Source organism: Epinephelus fuscoguttatus, linkage group LG23 (assembly GCF_011397635.1).
Source record: "Epinephelus fuscoguttatus linkage group LG23, E.fuscoguttatus.final_Chr_v1".
Taxonomy (NCBI): domain Eukaryota; kingdom Metazoa; phylum Chordata; class Actinopteri; order Perciformes; family Serranidae; genus Epinephelus; species Epinephelus fuscoguttatus.
Window position 1 is genome coordinate 16264724 of NC_064774.1, and position 18399 is coordinate 16283122.

General features: G+C 39.3%; 3 protein-coding genes across 8 annotated transcripts in view; 2 read left to right on the plus strand and 1 right to left on the minus strand.

The window, feature by feature from the left end:
• The window catches only part of LOC125883377 (macrophage mannose receptor 1-like), a 45140-nt gene extending 39906 nt beyond the window's left edge, over positions 1 to 5234 (plus strand). For all 4 annotated transcript variants that reach the window (XM_049567604.1, XM_049567603.1, XM_049567605.1 and 1 more), the window contains one exon: positions 3665 to 5234. In XM_049567604.1, coding sequence (XP_049423561.1) covers positions 3665 to 4047 — 383 coding nt within the window. In that variant the 3' untranslated portion in view covers positions 4048 to 5234. The remainder of the gene's footprint in view (positions 1 to 3664) is intronic.
• The window catches only part of LOC125883374 (protein translocase subunit SecA-like), a 37413-nt gene extending 25199 nt beyond the window's left edge, over positions 1 to 12214 (minus strand). The window contains exon 1 of one of the 2 annotated variants that reach the window (XM_049567599.1): positions 12046 to 12214. Coding sequence is in view for 1 of the 2 variants with exons in the window: in XM_049567600.1 (XP_049423557.1) it covers positions 11031 to 11204 (174 nt within the window). In the remaining variant the exon portion in view is untranslated. Of the gene's footprint in view, positions 1 to 11030; positions 11223 to 12045 lie in introns of those variants that run through there. The other variant, XM_049567600.1, reaches the window with a different exon arrangement.
• Positions 1 to 18399, plus strand: part of si:cabz01007807.1 (uncharacterized) — a 65568-nt gene that overhangs the window by 14430 nt on the left and 32739 nt on the right. The gene's annotated exons all lie outside the window — the stretch shown is intronic.

Genomic DNA, 18399 nt, shown 5'->3' on the forward strand with positions numbered 1-18399 from the left:
TGTTGGCCCCTTTGCCTTCACTCTGCGGTCCAGCTCACCTATAACCATCTCGATTGGGTTCAGGTCCGGTGACTGTGGAGGCCAGGTCATCTGCCGCAGCACTCCATCACTCTCCTTCTTGGTCAAATAGCCCTTACACAGCCTGGAGGTGTGTTTGGGGTCATTGTCCTGTTGAAAATAAATGATCGTCCAACTAGCAAACCGGATGGGATGGCATGTCGCTGCAGGATGCTGTGGTAGCCATGCTGGTTCAGTGTGCCTTCAATTTGCTGAATAAATCCCCAACAGTGTCACCAGCAAATAAACACCATCACACCCTTCTTCTGCTTCACAGTGGTGAACCAGTTTTGCATGTGGAATCCATGTCTGACCTTTTGTTTTGTGCTACAAAGACATTTGTGTATGTATGTTGAACCAATATATCTCACAGGATTTGGACTCATCAGACCAAAGCACAGATTTCCACTGGTCTAATGTCCATCTGTTTTTCTTGGCCCAAATAAATCTCTTCTGCTTGTTGCCTCTCTAAAGTGGTTTCCACAGCTGTCAGTTTCTTCCATGACCATGAAGGCATCCTGATCAGCGTAGTCTCAGCTTAACAGTTGTTCTAGAGATGGGTCTGCTGCTAGAACTCTGTGTGGCATTCAAGTCTGTCTCTGATCTGAGCTGCTGTTACTTGCTGCTGCTTTTGTTGCAGCGCACTGTGACTCGATGAACTTATCCTCAGAAGCAGAGACTCTTGGTCTTCCTTTCCTGTGGGTCCTCATGTGTGCCATCTCAAATTCATATGTCCATGCTCAAAATAGCGACTCACTTGGGGACACATTTAAAGTTTGCTGATTTTCTGCACTGACTGACCTTCATTTCTTAAGAATGATTAAACTGATATCTTGTAGTTAGCTGATTGGTTCTGTCATATATTTGAATTAACAGAAATGTCAGCAATAGGGCTGTCATGTGACATTATCTAATAATACTTCTGCAGCAACACATCATGGTCCCAACCATATATGAGCCTCTGTTTCCAGGAACAACCACTGAAAGGCACACCTGTGAAGTGGAAACCATTTCATCATCCACCTCTTGAAGCTCACTGGAGAGAATGCCAAGAGTGTGAGCAGTAATCAGAAGCAAAGGGTGGCTATTTTGAAGAAACTAGAATCATGTGACATCATGTTTTCAGTTATTTCTCTTTTTGTTAAGTACATAACTCCACATGTGTTCATTCATAGTTTTAAGATTATAGTGATCAATCTACAATCTAATTCATGAAAGTATGATCTATGTTTCATTGAATTTTACATGTGTCCAAACTTGTGTTACTGTATATGTAGTTCTTCAGTGTGTCTTACTGGTGCCTTCTTGTCAGCTTTAAGAATTTTCTTTGAAAAGCAAATCTGATCTTGATTTCTTTTTAGAAAAATGGGAAGAAGGCAATGAGCAACCATAATAAATGACCCAATGTGATAAAGAAATTGGTAAAAAAAAATGTGTTAAAAAAAAAAAGAGAGAAAACAAGAAAAGAAAATTTAAATACAAACAAACAAACAAGAAAATGACCTGGAAAAATTTTTTCTGTACCATATTAAAAAAAAAAAAAAATATTTTTCTGATTTTTTTTTTTTATTTATTTGCAATTTGAGGGTATTTTCCTTACCAAGTTGCTCATTGCATGTTTTCCAAAGAGAAACTGCACCAAACTTGCTCAAAGGTTCAAAGGTTAAAATACTTGTGAAAGGTGTCTGAAAGCAGCACAAGAAAAGTGATGTGTGTTGCTTAGATTGGAAGCTGTCATATATTTGAATTAAAAAGAAATGAATCAACATCATAGCAACACTGTCATGTGACATTATCTAATAATATTACCCAGCAAAGCTTCACATCATGAACCATATATGAGCCTCTGTTTCAGGAACAACCACAAAGAAAGGAACAACAGCAGGTCCTCATCATCCACTGTTACTGAGGACAAGACACAAGGTGAGCTCATGAAGAAGCTACTACAAGTGAAGCAATAGATGGTTGGATAATGTTAGAAATAGACCTCCCACTAAGCTGCAGTTTCATTTTGGCCTATTCAAACACAGTTTCATTTAAAACATATATATATCCGCTCACATTGTTTTTATATATGTAGTTCTTCAGTGTCTTACTGGTGCCTTCTTGTCAGCTTTAATATTTTCTTTTAAAAAACAAATCTGATCTTGAAAGAATCTTTTTAGAAAAAGAGTCCTGAAAAAAGGGGGATGTGTGTCTCATAATAAAGGTCAATATGATATATCATAAGCAGGTCAAGAGGCTGTGTTAATCCTTTATGCACGACTTGCTAAAGCTGTTTAAATACAACCAAACAAGGAAATCACCTGGGAAAAATTTTTCTGTACTATTAAAAAAAAAAAAATTAAAAAAATTCTAAATCTTTTTTTTTTTTTTTTGCCAATTTGTGGTATATTTCTTACCAAGTTGCTCATTGCATGTTTGTCAAAGGAACTGCACCAAACTGCTCAAAGGTTCAAAGGTTAAAATACTTGTGAAAAGCGTCTGAAAGCAGCACAAGAAAAGTGATGTGTGTTGCTTAGATTGGAAGCTGTCATATATTTGAATTAAAGAAATGAATCAGCATCATAGCAACACTGTCATGTGACATTATCTAATAATATTACCCAGCAAAGCTTCACATCATGAACCATATATGAGCCTCTGTTTCAGAGCCAGCCACAAAGAAAGGAACAACAGCAGGTCCCTCATCATCCACTGTTACTGAGGACAAGACACAAGGTGAGCTCATGAAGAAGCTACTACAAGTGAAGCAATAGATGGTTGGATAATGTTAGAAATAGACCTCCCACTAAGCTGCAGTGTCATTTTTGGCCTATTCAAACACAGTTTCATTTAAAACATATATATATCCGCTCACATTGTTTTTATATATGTAGTTCTTCAGTGTCTTACTGGTGCCTTCTTGTCAGCTTTAATATTTTCTTTTAAAAAACAAATCTGATCTTGAAAGAGTCTTTTTAGAAAAAGAGTCCTGAAAAAAGGGGGATGTGTGTCTCATAATAAAGGTCAATATGATATATCATAAGCAGGTCAAGAGGCTGTGTTAATCCTTTATGCACGACTTGCTAAAGCTGTTTAAATACAACCAAACAAGGAAATCACCTGGGAAAATTTTTTCTGTACTATTAAAAAAAAAAAAAAAAATCTAAATCTTTTTTTTTTTTTTTTTTTTTTTTTTGCCAATTTGTGGTATATTTCTTACCAAGTTGCTCATTGCATGTTTGTCAAAGGAACTGCACCAAACTGCTCAAAGGTTCAAAGGTTAAAATACTTGTGAAAAGCGCCTTGAAAGCAGCACAAGAAAAGTGATGTGTGTTGCTTAGATTGGAAGCTGTCATATATTTGAATTAAAAAGAAATGAATCAGCATCATAGCAACACTGTCATGTGACATTATCTAATAATATTACCCAGCAAAGCTTCACATCATGAACCATATATGAGCCTCTGTTTCAGAGCCAACCACAAAGAAAGGAACAACAGCAGGTCCCTCATCATCCACTGTTACTGAGGACAAGACACAAGGTGAGCTCATGAAGAAGCTACTATGTTGAATTTCTTTAATATATTCCACACAGGATTTCACAGTGTCGACAAAATTTCAGTTTCTTCCATGGCAGATAAAATGATCCTGATCAAGGAGAACATGACCTGGGACGATGCCTTGAAGTACTGCAGAATGAACCACTGTGACCTGGTCTCCATCACCAACCCTGACGAGCAGCGATGGGTCCAAGAGAAAGCCAAGAAGGCCAACAGTCCCTACGCCTGGCTGGGACTGCGCTACACCTGCACTCTGGGTTTCTGGTTCTGGGTCAATGAAGAGATGGTCACCTATAAGAACTGGGTCACAGGTGTACCAGCGGATGACTGTGACATGTCTGGAGCCATGGACAGAGGAGGAGAACATAAGTGGTTCAAAAAGAATGACAATGAGAAGTTTAATTTCATCTGTTCTACGTGCCAAACCCTCTATACTCACTGTTAGCAGGCCTTTGATTCATTTACTCACTTTGTTTGCAGTGCTGTGTTACATTTGGAAACATTTATACTATAAGATGTGTTTGTTGAACGGCATTCTGGGACATGTAGTAATCCCAACCTGAGGGGGAGAGATGTGAAATCACCAGCAGACTTTTTAACAGCAGATTTAAATAGAGAGAAAGTAGCTACATTGAAGTCAGTTTCAAAGCAGCATCAGATTACTGAGGATGTGACCCTGTGATGGGTTTTTCTGTCTCTTTATTCTGATTCAACAACACCTGAGTTATCAATATTTGTCATTTTCTGAGCTTGTTGTTGTTATATTTTATTTCTCTATCTTTAATTCATCTTCTGAGGTTGTATTTAGTTTTCTGTATAATTCACAGTGTGTATGGTCGACATCTTTATGGTAGGAACTGGAATGAATACACCAGCAGATTTAAATTGAGAGAAAGTCGCTACATTGAAGTCAGTTTCAAAGCAGCATCAGATTACTGAGGATGTGACCCTGTAAGTAGTGATGGCCAAATGAGGCCTCATGAACCACTGTCTTTATTTTCTGAAGCCACCAGATGGTGCTGTCTGTTCAACAAAGGTTTGAACATTGCAAGTTCTTCAGCCTTTATCTTTAAACCAAGAGCGCCATCTGGTGGGGTGAGAAAATAAAGACAGTGGTTCATGAGGCTTCATTTGGCCATCACTACTGTAATGGCACCTAAACTATCACTATTTGTTATTTTCTCGAGTTGTTGTTGTTGTATTTTATTTCTCTTAAAGTGTGGGTGTTAGAAAGGCTTGAACTATACTGGGACTGTGAGAATACGGAATAACGTCATATATCATATATCGGACGAGCATCATATATCCACCAGCCTAAGACAGAGAAGTTAACTCTCAGTTACAATCGAGCTTTAATTCATCTTTTGAGGTTGTATTTTCTGTATAATTCACAGTGTGTATGGTCGACATCTTTATGGTAGGAACTGGAATGAATACACCAGTCTACAGTGTACTGGTTTGATTTTGCTATATGTATTCAAATGTGGAACATTTTACTATATTTTCAGGTTTTGATAAAGATCCGGTGATGGTTATATTATGTAAAATCTTTGTCTTTGATTATCACATTTTTGGAGTTTTGTGTAAACAGATAATTTCTCTCTCTGAAGCTGAATAAAGTGTTAAAAGACAGAGTGGTCCTCTCTTTTTTTAACTTGAACAAAAGCTAATTTAACCCAAACTATTCTTTACTTAAACATTGTTTTTGTGCTTCAACGTAACCGAACTTTAACTACATTGTAAAACTGATTGGTATTTTAACAGTGATTTGTAACAGAATGATGTCGTCCTGCCAAAAACAGCATCAGATCAGAAAACACTTTTAAACAAACTGCTGTTGATGATGTTTGTTTCATAAAACAATCACTTCCTGTTGTTTATTTTACAAGAAGAGACCCAGCAGACTCTGGATGTTCACATTATAATGTGTATAATATGTATAATTAATTATTATTATACCATATACCTAGTGATGGCCAAATGAAGCCTCACAAACCAGTTTCTTTAGTTTCTGACCCCACCATATGGCACTCTTGGTTTGAAGATAAAGCACTTGCAATGAAGTGTGCTTTCAAACCTTTGTTGAACAGACAGCACCATCTGGTGGCTTCAGAAAATAAAGACAGTGGTTCATGAGGCCTCATTTAGCCATCACCACATACACCTCTCCTCTGATCCCAGTCTAAATTTCATCATGCTAAATTATGCTTCTTCGCCTCCTCTCTCCTCCCATGACCTGGAAATAGTTCCCTCTCAACATGTCTCCTCTTAACTCCACTGTACAGAAGTGAGGCTAAAGTATTCTGGATACAGCCACTGCCATCTTGCTGTGGTGGCATCATTTGCAGCCAGAGTCTGTGCAGTAGGGATTTCGGTGGTATCAAGTTTCCTGTCCATACACTTGTCCGGCTGATGGCGAGCAAAACCGCTGAACGCAAGCCCACTGACTGGCTCATACAGTTATGAATCAGCATGTGTACTAACAGGAACTAAGAAACGTGATCATATTTCTCCTGTTTTAGCTTCTCTGCACTGGCTCCCTGTAAAATCCAGAATTGAATTTAAAATCCTACTGTTAACTTATAAAGCTCTAAATGGTCAAGCCCCGTCATATCTTAGAGAGCTCATAGTGCCATATTATCCCACCAGAACACTGCGCTCTGAGAACGCAGGGTTACTCGTGGTCCCTAAAGTCTCCAAAAGTAGATCAGGAGCCAGAGCCTTCAGCTATCAGGCTCCTCTCCTGTGGAATCATCTTCCTGTTACGGTCCGGGAGGCAGACACCGTCTCCACATTTAAGACTAGACTTAAGACTTTCCTCTTTGATAAAGCTTATAGTTAGGGCTGGCTCAGGCTTGTCCTGTACCAGCCCCTAGTTAGGCTGACTTAGGCCTAGTCTGCGGGAGGACCCCCCTATAATACACCGAGCACCTTCTCTCCTTCTCTCTCTCTCGTATTCTATTACTGCATCTTGCTAACTTGGCCATTCTGGATGTCACTAACTCAGCTTCTTCTCCGGAGCCTTTGTGCTCCACTGTCTCTCAGATTAACTCATATCGCAGCGGTGCCTGGACAGTGTGACGTGTGTGGTTGTGCTGCTGCCGTGGTCCTGCCAGATGCCTCCTGCTGCTGCTGCCATCATTAGTCATTAGTCATACTTCTACTGTTATTATACACATATGACTATTGTCACACATGTATACTGCCAGATATTAATACATACTTTCAACATATTGTACCGCAGTAACCAGAACTATAACTATAATATTATTACTTTCAACAATGTTGTTGTAAGCTACTGTCATTACCTGCATCTCTCTCTCTCTCTCTCTCTCTCTCTCTCTCTCTCTCTCTCTCTCTCTGTGTCTCATTGTGTCATGTGGATTACTGTTAATTTATTATGCTGATCTGTTCTGTACGACATCTATTGCACGTCTGTCCGTCCTGGAAGAGGGATCCCTCCTCAGTTGCTCTTCCTGAGGTTTCTACCGTTTTTTTTCCCCGTTAAAGGGTTTTTTTGCGGAGTTTTCCCCTATCCGCTGCGAGGGTCATAAGGACAGAGGGATGTCGTATGCTGTAAAGCCCTGTGAGGCAAATTGTGATTTGTGATATTGGGCTTTATAAATAAAATTGATTGATTGATTGATTGATTGATTGAATCATGTTGTAAATCCCCATTTTATAGCACTAAGTAACTAATGAAATCCAAACTTATCAGGAAAGCAAACACTTGAACACACAACAGTGTGATACAAACTACCTAAAATGACAGAAACCATCTTTTGGAAAAATGTATTTGATGTGTACTTTGAGGTTTTAGTTTGGCTCATGTCCCTTCTGGAGAGGGCTGGCTTTATGACCTGTACTGCAGCCTGCCACCAGGGGGCGATGGACAGTTTGGCTTCACTTTTGTGGAGCTGTCTTGTTGTCCATCTTCGTTTACATTCTGTGGTTGTAATTAAGCAGCACATGGAAACAGTGGAAATTGAAAATGTAAAGACATACTCATATCTTTTAATTCCACCTGTGTTGAACAACAGACTTCTTCAAGTTCTTCTTTAACCCTGACTACATCTTTACGCGGTATATATTTTCCTTCACTATTGTACTTGCATAAAATTTGTACTTGCATAAATTTAACACTGTGACAAATACGCTAGTGCATTCCAATATCAATGAATCCCACAAAATTTCATGATACTGTCCCACAGCCAAACGTGTCTAGATGACTTCAGTCCCCCGTGTAGTCAGACTGCAGTACCACGTTATACCACACAGTGACCGAAGTGTAATTACATAGATGGATAGAGCTTAGGCTGCCCGGACCCTATTGTTATCCTGCACGTTCTTCTTCTTCTTCCGAGGAAATCCTACTTCCCATACGTGAAAAATCACCAAACTTTGCACAAAGGTCCAGTCCCATGCCAGAATGCCTCAGCTGCAAAAACAGGCCAATAGTCCTGATGGTGGCGCTACAGCAAGCCTCTGAAGTTCAAAATCAACTATATGTGTTACAGATTTGCAACTTTCACCAAAATGTAGCCCCAATACTGAAGAAACTTTTGTACATTTAAACCTATTGCAAATTATGAAATCCATCACTCTGTTTTTTTTCAAAAACTGTAAAACCTATTAAACCTGTCTCCTCCCACAATTTTTGCTCAATTGACACCAAACTTGCTACAGAGCATCTTCAGACTGTCCTACACAAACCATCCACACAGATTTTTGATTTATTGAAAATTGAGCCTACAGTGCATGAAAATGTTTGACTGTAAACGGTATTGTAAACATATACTTGCAAATTCTTGCTAAATACATTTTCAATGTTCATCAAATTTTTACATTTTGAATTTCGCTCTCATGTGAACAATTGGAGTCAATGCAAAAATGGTATTTTTAAACATCAGTTTTTCACTTGTGGAGCCAATAAATCATTGTTAAAAACAAATTACCAACATCTCCATGCTGTCTAGATGCAATTTGTGTATTTTCGGATTTTTGTCTTAATAACTGAATATTTGACAGTCGTTTGACATCTGCCTTTACACACTAACAGCTGCTGTCTTGCACACAGGTGACTGGCGCTACATAAAACATTTCTGTTTGCCAATTAGCTCAGTGAGATAGACGATGGTTCTTGGTGTTGAAGATTGTGACTTCAAGCCTCAGCTCGTGCAACATTTCCATATGAGAAATCTCCCCAAACTTTTCATAAAGGTCCAGTCCCATGCCAGATGTCCTCAACTAGAAACACAAGACAATAGTCCTGATGGTGGCGCTACAGCAAGCCTCTAAATTTCAAAACTTTGAAAATTCATAACAAATCAACCATATGTGCTACAGCTTTGGAACTTTCACTTTGAAATGTGCTTTTCCATGGCATGGATGGCTACTGTCTGGCACCCTGATGCTTGGCTTACTCAATTTGTGAAGCCACACATGAACTGTCACTTGCCAGTTAGCTCCGTGAGATAGAAGACGGACCTCAGTCTCAGAAGTTGGGAGTTCAAGTCTCAGCTATGGCAAAACAGGCATTCTAATGTGAAAGTCCTATGTTCAGGCATCATGCTATGTGGATTAGAGACTACCAATGTTAAAATAATTATGAGTCTGGCAGTTTTGCAGAGAGACAAATACTCTTTATCAACACTTTTCCCTGTTATCCCTTGTCTCTTTTCCCTGTTTATTTGGCTTAGCTATCAGTCAATATGCAGAGTCTATCCAATAGCTACTTTTATATTTTAAAACATGTTTTCATCTTTGTCACCATGGATAATGTTTAGCTTTAAGCTAGATCAGGCCAGTTTGTTTATAATTGCTAGCAGTTAATGTTATTCTTACTTTCTTGTTCTTGAGTTTTTCTTTCCTTTGTATATTATGAGTCTGATCACTTCAGCCACTCATCCACAATTTGAAGGGCATGCCATAATTATATGATGTAACTCCTATGTTGTGATATGCTTTGTTTTAGTGTGTGTGTTGCTCACAATTGCCTAATTTTGCCTAAAATTGCCCAGCCCCGACCATTGCTGCAGCAGCTATAATTATATTTAGTTCCTGCTCAACCTTCATGCAGAAGTCTGTATCTGTTCACATGAAGAATATTTCATATCTCTCAAAACTGTGTGAAAATAATAAATGGAGTTGTTTCTTAAATCTATAATTACTCGATGTGTAAGTATAGTTTTGTAATATGTATTTCAAATGAACAGTCAACCAGTTTCTGTGATGATAGCTTGATTTTTAATATACAGAATCAAAATGTCTTTAAAATTGTAATTTAAAAAAGTCAGTTTTTAGCTCTTCAAAAATGTAAACTTTAAGTGAATTTAAAAAAAAACCTCAATTACTTCATTAATCCTTTTGTGTCAATCAACAATGACTTTGCAGCTACACATTTTACACAATGTTTCAGGTATATGTCCCAAAAAGTAAAACATTAAATACAGTATCACTGTAGTATCAGTATCACAACATTATTTTGTCATCGTCATTTGAATGAATAATAATAAAGAATCAAGGGAACAAGTACATGTATCTTTTAAAAATCAAATAAAAACAAAACATAGGAAAAAATAGAGCAAAACTGGAAAACCTCCTTCAAAACTGCACTATGTATATATACGTGTGTGTAAAAACATTTACAATAATATTAAGAGTTATTTGACTGGTGTCATCGAAGTTCTCCATAATAGAGATTAATTTGCAATTGTTCGATTCAACTGACAACAATTAATACAAAAATATAGCATATTATATTTACTGCCACAGTAGAAACAGAGCCTGCATTACTTAACATCAAAAATGCATTAACAACTGAAACTAGGATGAAACTTGCAAAAAAAATTGAAGTAAAAGATGAACTTAACCTGCAGCAAACTTGACGTAGGCTGTGTTTCTTAGTTCCAGAGAGTTTGTGGCGAACAAGATTTCCTTACAACACCAACATCTCCTCTATTACGTTCTTGATTTGTTTTGCCTCAGTGCTGAATGCAGAGCTCAGCGTATGATCCTAAGTAGCGTCTTTGCTAAAAATCTACCCAGAGAGATCTGTGCTTCTAAGGTATAAACATGAGTCAGGCCGAGAGATTCAAGACACCTAAGCTCACTGACAATGTCAAAGGAGGGATGACTGATGAGCTGGAGCAACTTTACAGGGTCTCTGGAGCGGATGTGAGTCAGGGATTGAGTCAAAAGGACCGCCAGGGACAGAAAATTCTCCAGTGGTACCATGAAGTAGACAAGAGTCTCCTCCACTTTGACACTCCCACCAGAGTCTCTGGCCCTGTGTGCTGTTTTAATAGCCTCATTTATGTTTGCCTTGAAAGACAACAACACTTGGTGTCTGGCTCTCATGTGACTGTCAAATCTGGTGGTTGAATCACTGCAGAGGTTGTTGACTTGTGTGGAGTATCTTTGAGTGACCTGAATTTGTTCACAGTAGAGCTCAACGGACTTGAGTGCATTTTGCAAATCTTCCAGAGCTTGATTGATGCAGTTTGGATCCTGATGCCTGTCCTTGGCTAAAGATGCAAAAGCACGGTTATAATATGCAACTGCTGCCCAACAGTGGTCCTCCTGTATGGCCTTAGTGTACATCTCGATACTCCCTGCAAGATTTCCTTTATGCAGATCATTGCCAAATGCAATGTAGTGGTGCAGGTTTGATGAGGTGATTCTCTCTGTGTGAGTTTTTGCCTGGCTGTTTTCAGGTCTTCACCTAGTTTGTGTTTTAAGTCCATGATTGATTCGTTCTCATTGACGTTTGTGAGGAGCCACATACCCCAGAATTCATTCAGTGCAGACAAATCTGAATCTGCTGGCCTGTTGTAACTGCTTTTGTACACCTCATCTAGTGTTTCCAGGTACTGACTGAAGAGCTCTTCCTTTTTCTGTATCTTTGGGATTTCACACTCCAAGTAGCGAGCTAGTGTTTTTTCCACAGAGTCATCTCTGGCATCTTTAACAGTCTTTGTTTCTGAATCAGAGGTTTTTGTCAAAATATGCAACACTGTCGAAGTCAAAGATTTAGATACCTTATCACTGGGGCTTTTTGTACGATCTGAGTTGCACTACAAAAGGTGTCGATAAACTAGCACGTCGTTAGTTGTATTTTCCAAAACAATCTATGTTTGCCTAATAAAGCCAACAATTTGAATGATTCTGACAGATGTCTGGAGCAGACAATGAGCTGAGCAGACCCAGGAGATCCTTGTCTGGCAGTGCGACCAAATGCCTGGGCCTCCACACGAGCATTCTTTGGCAAGAAGGTCTGCACAACAAACAAACCTCCAGCTCTCTTTACCTGATCAGAGACCTGAAGGTCTGTCCCACGACCTGCAAGGTTTGTTGCTATGATGACGTCTTCTGCTTCAAGTTTCTTTGCGAAGATTGCAGTATTGTCCATGTTGTTGCTTATGTAAAGCTTCTTGTTTGGGACTTTATCTCCTAGAGTGTTGTGGAGAACCTTTGCTCGATTGATGGTCTCACAGATGACCAACACAGCCCTTTCATCCCTGTAAAGAGTAGGGTTGGTTTGTGCAGTAACAACGTTGCAGATTTTCTCAATCCATTCTTTTTCATCATCTACAATCACACCTTCTACCTCAAACAGCTTTCTGCGTTTGAATGAAGGTATCTGACAGGTCTTGATGTCTTTGTAGATTTTCTGCAAAGTCTCAGTCTCTGCTTGTTGGCCAAGAGTCCCAGAGATTCCAAAGATCTGATCTCCATACTTTAGCAAGCCAACATTGGACATATAGTTTGTGATGGCTGTCATGTCAGTCAACTTGGACTTTGCATGTTTCATTTCAATGAACTGCTGTAGTCCATCTGTCCATTTCATGTTGTTTTCAACAACACCTGTGCAGCTGTAGTCAACAGGCACAATCCCATGTTCCTCAATGATATATTCATGGCCCATTGTCATGGTTTGTGCATGGAATGCATTTTGAATCCAAACCTTTAGTTTAGATTTGACCAGATCTGACAGAAAGCCTGGGACATAGAGACAGCATTTATCTTGGCTCAGGACACATGGTGTAAAACACAGGACACCTTTTATTTCTGCTTCCACAGCTCTCTGTACACTCTCTGTATCAGAGTACATGTACTGACACAAGCCTCCATTGATCAAGAGCAGAGGCACCCTCTGTCTTCCAGTCGTTTCTTTTCGTGGTTCCTTCTTCAGTTCCTCTATTACTCCATCATCATTCATGCAGTGCAGAGCAAACTGGCAAGATGGGAATCTCCCCTCTACTGTCTGAAAGAACTTTGCCAACTGGTGAGCAGTAACACCTGCAGTTTTGTCAGGCAAGAGACTGTTCTTTCTAAGGTCCTTGACCGAACCTTTAGCCAGTATACCTGTGTCTTCAGCCATCTGAAGTATGGTGAACTCATCAACATCTTTGCATTTCATGTTTTCAAGCACAACTTGGTGAAATGGGTATTTTAACAGTTGTCTCTGAGCCAATCTTGTTGTATTGATTAGCAGTGGCCCATATGAAAGCCAAGAGTGGATTGAGATGTTGCAAAGCAGGCATATCGCTACTAAGATAGACCACATGGAGGCCCTTATCCAGCATCAAGGAATCAACTTCATCCACAATTGCACATTCAAATGTTCTTTGCCCAAATATGTCCATTCTATTAAAGTGGTGACGAAGCCAGTCTCCAGCAAACTCTTCCACAGTACCATACACAACCTGACACTTATAGCACTTTTTTAAGTCTTTGGCTTGTTTGTTGGTGTTGCAGTCGACACTGATTTTCAAAATGTCATAAAATGTTCGCCAGTCATCCAAATCTCTCTTTGCGAGAACTGATGAGCTGGACATGATGTCTACCTTTTCTCCTCTCATAGCTCGAAAAGCGGCAAACATTGCCACAATACATGACTTGCCCTCTCCAGTGCCAACTTGAATTAGCCGTCCTGTTTTGGAAAGAGCCATGATACACCAGCTCACCATCTGCGTCAGTCGGGGTCTGAAGTGAGTTTTTTCAGCTGCCTGACAAAGCTTCAGCAACACTTGTTTCAAGTCACTGTGCTGTGATCCATCATTGTGTGAAGTTAGACCTTCGTTGACTGATGACACAATGTCTCTCACATCATCTAAGAGCTCTTCATTAATTTGATTTAACTTTTGTTGATGGATTTCTTCAAGAATTTCACCCAGTTGCTTTTCTGGGTCATCGGCTAAACAGTTCTTGAGGTCTTCATCTGTCACAGTCTCTCTTGGACCAGCTCAATGAGTTTCTTCTTTCTTGCCCGACATTTCCAACTCGGAGTGATGTAATTAATCTCTATACAGTGCAACATCTTCAACATCCACAAGAGGAGCTGTGATCGGTCAGTTGTTGTTGACTCAAAACGCTTTAGAAGAGCATCAAACAAGTCCGCATCCGCTGGGCTCCATTTGATATTTGTAACCAGTCCCTGCAGCTTGTTGAGAAGGATTTCTTCATTGTTTTTGGGGGTCATGAAACTGTGAGTTCTGAGTGAAGTTTTGAGTCTTTTAACCAGTTGTTCAACTTTCATCTGCGTGTTAGTTTCAGACATTTTGTGGAAGAACTGTCAAATATTGACAAAACAGAAATGGAAAAGAATTAGAGTTTTGAGAGTCTTTCTTTAAAACAATACAAAATTCCACACACATTCTTTTTTCCACCCCATATACATTAGCACACGAATTGGATACCAGCTTGAAAACCACATCAGTGGGCAGTGGCATAAATGATATGTCAAGCACCACATGTGAATCCGCTTAAAAGAATTCTTCACTTGTAAAATGAAGTTTTGTGGGCTGGAGAGCCGGTGACAGCCATAGCCAAAGGCATTATGTTTTCGTTTTTTTCTTTGTCTGTAAGTCCATCCCTTTGTCATTAACGTGATATCTCAAAAACCTCAAGGATGAATTGATTAGATTTTGGTGGTCAAAGGTCAATGTCACTGTGACCCGTCTGTCTCATTCTCATGAATGCAATATCTCAAGAACATTGTGAGGGATTTTTTTTTTTCAAATTTGGCACAGACATCCACCTTTAGTCAAGGATGAACTGATTTGAATTTGGTGATCAAAGGTCAAGGTTATTATGACCTTGTGTCTATCTGATTGCAATGAGCGCAAATCTCAAAAAGACCTTGAGGGAATTTCTTCAAATTTGGCACAAACGTCCACCTGGATTCAGCAATGAACAGATTAGGTTTTGGTGGTCAAAGGTCACTGTGACCTCACAAAACATGTTTTTGGCCATAACTAAACGATTTATTTGCTAATTATGACGAAATGTCACACAGATGTCTAATAGTACAACCCCAGAGCCTACTGGAGTCAGTCAGTGAAAAAATAATCATGGACATTTTTAATTTCTTTTTAACTTTATATTATTTTTATGAATATTTAACCTATCCCTTTTAATGGCATTTTAGTTTCAATTTCAACATTCATGACAACTGTACAAGGGTGAATTTTTCTATGACTTATCCATCACATTTCATTAGGGATCAAAGTTTGCATATTTAAGGGCAGGCCGCTTTGAGTGAGTTGTCAGCTAATAGTGCCCTTGGCTTCTCTGTCAGATATACGCCTTGCTCCTTCACAGCACTGCCTCGCAGCCAAATTGTCAACCAGCAGCTTCAGTACAAAATAATCTGTATCAGACATCTATCTTAAAACAATGTTGGTGGAACCCTGTTGATAAGGCATTGACAAAATTTTAGATTTGTAAATGGTTTGTAAGGCAGAGGATAACTTAACCTGCTTTCCCAATAGTTTCCACTTTAGTTTGGTGTGGTGATGCCAGCATTACTACACAGTAGTTAAAATGCATTGAAAAATACACATGTAATGACAGTGAGTCATGGACTGACTGAATGTGACAATAAAAAAACAGAAACATATTCATGAAATTGCACTTGTTTTTCTTTTTAGGCTGTTCATCATCTGTTTTGTCAGAAAGTACTTTAAAATAGGTTATAATGCAATGGTTTCACTGATCTGGCTCACTTGAGATCAAACTGAGTTGAATGTGTCCCATGGACTAAAATGAGTTTGCCAACCCTGTGCTACAGCGTTAGAAAATTGGTGTGTATGAATGTGTTTCTAATGTGCAGTAATTTATATTCAACATGGTTCCAACCACAATTTATATTTGGGAGTTTTCTTCTCTACACCGAGCAGTTACCCTGACTATCAGATATTCATAAATATGGATAAAAACACAGGTTTTATAACGATTAATTCTATTAAATAGCTTAACTGTAGTTTTGTTATTGATGCATGTAGTGTGTTGTGGTAAAGTAGTGTGTTACTCACCTGTCTTTACAAAACCTGGTATGATCTGCTGCCAGAGCATACGCTGCTTTCTTTTATAAACCTAATTTTCATTTCTTTCTCACTAACCTTGTCTGGGCACAGCCTGAAGGGAAATTCCTGCCATACTTTCGGTTTTGGTACTGCACCAGCTGCGCAGCAATTACAGGAAATCCTTGTCTCCAAGTCTAGCTAATCAGAAGCAGAGCAGCTTTGTGTCAGACTGCTACCAGTCAACACTGACAGCTTATAATGCGATGAATGTTTTTTTTTAATGGCAGACAATTAGAAAGACCAGCATGGCAAATTAGATTTTAATGTTATATAGTATCACAAATTAGGCCATATTTTTTAAATAACACACATTATTACTTATTTATTTATTTTATTTTATTCATAACTTTCTTCCAATTTCCCAGGTGGGGGGTGGGACTCAGTACCATGACCTACATAATTAAAATTTTTCAAATAAAGTTTATCTTCTTGGAATACACTAGTAAAAGATTAGTAAAACAAATGTGTTTGTAGATCCTTTTTTCTTTCCCTGAAGATAGTCCAAAGGCAGAGTGCAGTATCTGTCTTTAACTGTGTAATATCTTTGGGTTTAAAGTAATTGGCTTAAAAAGGCATCTAAAATCTAAGCTTTGCAAGTTAAAATTTCACTCGGCCAGCCAAAAAATTTCATCTATCACCTTTGCACTATGGTACTGCCTGGTGCAGCCACCAGCCAAAATAGAAAGAAGACTGTGTACAAAAGTCATACCACGCCCGGTTGTCTGCAGACAAATTCCCCTACATTCACAGATGATTCAAACATGGTTTTCGTTTTATTAACAGACAATCAGGTGACTTCTTGGAAGCATATTGTGTTGACCCTCCCCCCATGCACTAGGTGTCACTGTTGCTGTTTCTGGTTACAGGTACTGAATGGTGGGTCACCGGCTGCATGAGGCACACCAGAGGACTCTACAAAGCAGGATTTTTGGTTTGTGACGTAACTTCAGGACTAACTGTAGGTTTTCATAACTATGGAGCTGGTTCCCTTCTTACCAGAGCAAATCACCATGGTAACTTATTCTGATCAGCTAACCTGCCTGCAGCAAGTCTACAACAGAGAAGGCCTACATGATAGAAATCAACATTCTTCTGTTTTATTTTAATTTAAAAGCTTTCCTCTATTTCATTGTATTCAATTTGATGAATGAGTGTGCATAGCACTCTAACTGAGGTATAAGTGCTCTTAGTTTAAGTCTTATCATTATACTCCACATGTGGCAAAACAAACTCCTAAAGAACTGGGAGTATGTTAATGAGTTTTAGTTTTGAATTATATTGCTTGGTAACCATTTTAATAAAGAGAATACAAACCAGACTTGCTCCTGATCCAGAAACAACAGCTCTTTTCCTCAGTCAATGGGTGTTTCTCAAAGTCAAGGAAGGATCCTTAAATGGCTGAATTTCAAGGAGTCTACCTTATCAAATCCCAACTAAGGACTGTTTCAATGTCAAGGATTCATCAAATTCTACTGAGGGCTGAGGGTGTTTCTCAAAGTCAACGATCCTCCCAAGTGGTCTCTCTATTCTCCCTAAAACACTGCTACATTTGTTCAAATCGTACAACAACATTAGAGAGTGCCAAAATTATCACAGTACCCTGAATACCCCTCAGTCTGCTGAGCCGAGGGACACTTGTTAGCCTGTTCCAATGTGTATTCATCGAATGCTAGGAACGACTTTTGCCTTGTCTCTGTAGGATCCCTCCTTGGAAGGACTTGTCCTACCAAGGAGGGATCATTGACTTTGAGACACATCAAGGAGTCTTTACAAGCTTCTGCCATCTGCTGGACAAATAACGTTACAACACTGCATGCAGGAAAGTCAGCAACTGTGAAAACACCTAAAGACAGTTTGCATGTTATTTGCATTCACCGGTGTGTATGTGTGTATTAGATGATATTTGCACAATGTTAGAGCCCCTGACTGTACACCCAGGTTACTCTGCAGTCATCGTTTCGTTGACTCTCAAAAAAAAGCACAGTCCTCTCTAGTGATGGCTAAATGAGGCCTCATGAACCACTGTCTTCATTTTCTGAAACCACCAGATGGTGCTGTCTGGTCAACAAAGGTTTGAAAGCACACTTCATTGCAAGTCCTTCAGCCTTTATCCTTAAACCAAGAGTGCCATGTGGTGGGGTCAGAAAATAAAACAAGTGGTTGATCAGGCTTCATTTGGCCATCACTGCCTCTCAGTGTTCAGCTGCTGTCCATCTACCCAGCCAACATTTGTATGTGGGGCCCATGTGGATAGTAAATGGGCTGAAAAATGGGCCCTATATTGGATTGTACACGTGTTCCATATTGGCTCTATGGCATTTGCCCACATGGGTGGGTTTACGCAAGTGGGCCCCAGATAAGATGCCCATTATGGACCCATACCCACTTTGTACCCAGGTTGCCCGAGAATGACCCATGTGGAGCCCACT